The following is a 4094-nucleotide window of genomic DNA, read 5'->3' on the forward strand; positions in this document are numbered from 1 at the left end:
AACTCTTGGATTGAAAAGAGGCTGCTAGACTGGAGGGAAGGCGTAAAGTACCAGGCATGCAAGAGCTAGTAGGAAAAAGGATAAATTGCGAAAAAAAAAAGATTAAAACTCAAATTACCTCAAATAATTAAGATGATCAAAACTAAAACTTAACATAATTACCTTAAATAATAAATCAACCTGATCAAATGTAATTAATTAAGCTGGATAGGGAGAAAAACATTATAAAAACAAAAAAAGAGCTAATCAAAGTTTTACTTTTGGGCTGTTTCGTTAGTTCAAGTTTTCAACTTGAGTAGAAAAGTGAATTTATGTGAGAAAATATTGAAACATAAAAGTTAAATTTGATTTTTTTTTTGTGAGATAAAACACTATAGTAAAAACTTCAGTTTGATTCGAATTAATAGAACAAACGGAACCTTGATTTATAAAAGAACTAATTAATCTGCCTGATGAAATGTAATGAAGCTGGAACCAGTAATACAATATGCATGCTCATGTTTTCTTTTTTGGCGGAAAATTAGGGAATTTGTGAATTTTCTTTTTGTGTCATTCTCCTAAATTAATATATGAAAGAAGAAAGTTAGTACAAAATTTTTTTAATGTTTTAAAAGATATGTATAAATCTTCATGTCCCATAAATAGACATTCCTCTAAATTTTCTTTAGTTTGTTTGGAGAGCTTGTCTTATTTGTTCTACTTTTTGAATAATCCATAATCTAATTTGATATCATCAGCACGTGAAGTATTTGAAAATTGTATTAAAAAATAGAGGAAAATAAAAGAAAAGAAAAGAAAGATGAGCAAATATTTCATTGGTAAGGATATTTTATACGTTCACAGAGATGAGGAAACATATATTTTATGACCATGGATATTTTTCATTTTAATTTAGACCCTCACCATGATGGTTCTTTAGTGTATACGAACACGTGAAACATAAAGTTATGAGAGCTCAGGATGTAAATTGAGTTGCCTATTTCAGCCCCACCTTATTTCAGCCCCACCTTATCGCTAAAGAATCTCAAAAGCATTCTTTGAGAATTACTTTTTGGCCATAATATCGTTGGACAAGAATGCAACACGACATTTTTGTACTGTGATCTCACAAGCACTTAATCTCCACCTCTCCAACATGAAATGTTCTCATCACTCTTATTTTCCTCACCAATTTCTATCCCGTCCTCCACGGCTGAATCAGCACCTTCCTGCAGCCTCAGTATGAACTCAAGGGCCCTCAACACATCATCCATCTTGGGCCGTCGCTTTCTATCACTTCTCAAGCACCGATCCGTTACTTTTCCATACACCTTCAAACACTCTGGCGCAATCTGACCCCTCAAATTCTCATCTATGATCTGATCGAGAATCCCTTTCTCCACGTTAAATCGAGCCCATTGGACCAAACTCTGTTGCTCCTCCTCCAGGCCCATATCCACGGCAGGCCTGCCACACAACACCTCGAACATCACCACTCCAAACCCATAAACATCAGACTTTGAAGTGAGTTGCTTGGTCCAGAAGTATTCCAGATCCAAGTACCCAAACGTGCCCTTCACATCCATGCTGATGTGGCTTCTCGATGGGCTCGTCGGGCCCAATCTCGAAAGCCCAAAGTCTGACACCTTGGCAACCCAATTCTCGTCCAACAGAATGTTGCTCGTCTTCACGTCGCGGTGGATTATCATCCATGCTCCGCGCCTGCATGAAGGTAAACCAATCCACGATCAGGTCCAATGCAGATCTCTAATCTGTGTTTCCACGTCAGAGGCTGATTATTCGTACCATACAAATGATCACGGACCGTTCCGTGGGCCATGTAATCATATACGATGATCATGAACCGTTGATCGTTGCAGTAGCCGATCAGAGGAACGAGATTAGGGTTTTGTAGCTTCGAGAGCGTTTCGACTTCAGTCCAGAACTCTCGGAACCCTTGACTCGACGTTGACTTCAAGACTTTGACGGCCACGGGGTTTTCTTTGCCGTCGATGAAGCCCTTGCAAACTCTTCCGAACCCGCCGTCCCCGATTTTAAGGTCCGTATCGAAGTTGTTCGTGGCGGTTCTTATTTCATTGAGAGTGAAACGATGACAATATAAAACTTTTTGCTCTTCATCTGACTGAATCGTTCTGCGTCTTCTGCAGAAAATAGTGCAGCCCAGAAGAATTAGTATGGTTAAAGACGATATGAAGCAACAGCAACGGCTGTAACGACATGTTTAAATAACTCTTCGGAAGTTGAGCTTCCGGAGACTTTGATTAATGTTCATGAACAGAGGAAAATGAAGATGAAATGATGATGAGGATGGAGTATAGGTGAGTTTTTCATCTTGTTGAATACCAATTCAGATTGTAGGACGAGTAAATTATAAGGATTTAGACGAGAATAAAAACTAGGGCATATATGAGAGTGCTGTGCGTGTACTGGACGTGTGAGGGAGTGAGAGGAGACAGAGGAAAGATAGAGGTAGATGCCTTTTAGATTAATTATTCACGTGCCCAAGACCCAGGGGGAAGACTCACTCAATTATTGGACTTGTGAGTTCAAACACAAGGACTGCAAACACTCTTGACTACAAACACTTTTTCTTCCAATTATTCTTGGGTTTTGGAAATAGAGGCGTCTGAGAATATTTCGCGGGTGCCACTTTCACTGTCCAGACTAGGAACGCCCGATTCGGCGGTGTTGGACCCCACCGTGGTGGAAACACCGACCCCACTTCGCAACCCCAACACGTCGTATCCGAACCCACGGTTATCCACAACCAGATGGAACGACAGCTTCTCCGGATACGAACACCGCCCGTCGGGATTATTCCCCAGCTGCGTCGCGTCCGCTTGTTCTTGCAGCTCCAACACAAACTCCAAGTTCTCCATCACCTCATGCATCGTGGGCCGTTGACTCCAATAATCTCGGACGCACCTCTCCGCCACCTCCACGAACTTCTTGAAACACTCCGGCGCAATCTTGCCTATCAAGTACGGGTCTATGATGTTCTGAATCCTCCCTTCTTTTATGGACTTCCTTGCCCATTGTGCCAAGTTTCTTTGATCCTCTTCGAGTTTGATATCCACCGGTTTACGGGCACACAACACCTCGAAAAGAACCACACCGAAAGAGTACACGTCGGACTTGTCCGTCAGTTGCCGGCTCTGTGCGTATTCCGGGTCCATGTACCCAAAAGTGCCCTTCACCGCCGTACTAACAGCGCTGTCGCCGCGACCGAGTTTTGACAATCCAAAATCGGCAACTTTTGACACCCACTTCTCGTCCAACAATATGTTTGTCGTCTTAACGTCTCGGTGGATGACGGTATTCTTCACTTCTGAATGGAGGTAGTGCAGCCCACGCGCCGCCCCCACGCATATCTCGAGTCGCTGTTTCCACGGGAGAGGGTCGTTGTCCGTGCCATAGAGATGGTCTCGAAGAGTCCCGTTGGCCATGTAGTCGTAGACGAGGATCATCTCATCGTCGTCGTCGCAGTAGCCTATGAGGGAGACCAAATGGACGTGGCGGAGCTGAGATAACATCTTAATCTCCGCTTCGAACTCTTTCTCTCCTTGGCCCGATAACCCCTTGTTCAGCCGCTTGATTGCAACAACTGTGGACACTTCGTCGGCCAAATGACCTTTGTAGACGTAACCGAAACCTCCCCTGCCGATCACCAACACTTGATCAAAGTTGTTGGTCGCCATCTTGATCTCGGCGAGCGAGAAACAACGGCAAACCTGCTCAGGAAGCCTCCCCGAGGAAGTCTTCGTCGACCTGCTGGATCTTCTTTTGGACGAACCGTGGTAGCGTTTCTCCTTCCGTAGCCTCAAGAAAACTACACAGAACACCATAGACAGTAGAACAACAAAGCCAGCAACGCCACTCCCTAAGGCAATGGCCAATAGTGTTTTCTTCGACTTGGAATTTTCTGTGTTTGGATTCAGAGTTTGGTCGGATCCCTTAGAGTCCTGTAGTGGAGGGTTTGGTCCCGCGAGGTTACGATCAGAATCGCTCATCTTGAACACCTCTATGCCGTTTAAGATAGCATCCTCGTAGGTAGAATCCTCAGCTCTAGTGTGCAGATCAACAAAGAGAAAAGC

At 43.7% G+C, this 4094-nt stretch overlaps 1 protein-coding gene across 1 annotated transcript; it reads right to left on the minus strand.

The window, feature by feature from the left end:
• Positions 1 to 794: 794 nt before the first annotated feature.
• Positions 795 to 4088, minus strand: LOC21412653 (receptor-like protein kinase FERONIA; the record flags this gene model as incomplete). The annotated part of the gene is given in 3 exon segments (XM_024164198.1): positions 795 to 1688; positions 1691 to 2223; positions 2609 to 4088. Coding segments are annotated over 3 exon segments (2586 nt in total), but the record flags the coding sequence as incomplete, so codon positions are not given.
• Between the last annotated feature and the right edge of the window lie 6 nt (positions 4089 to 4094).

This window comes from Morus notabilis, unplaced genomic scaffold, assembly GCF_000414095.1.
Source record: "Morus notabilis unplaced genomic scaffold, ASM41409v2 Scaffold97, whole genome shotgun sequence".
Classification (NCBI taxonomy): Eukaryota; Viridiplantae; Streptophyta; class Magnoliopsida; order Rosales; family Moraceae; genus Morus; species Morus notabilis.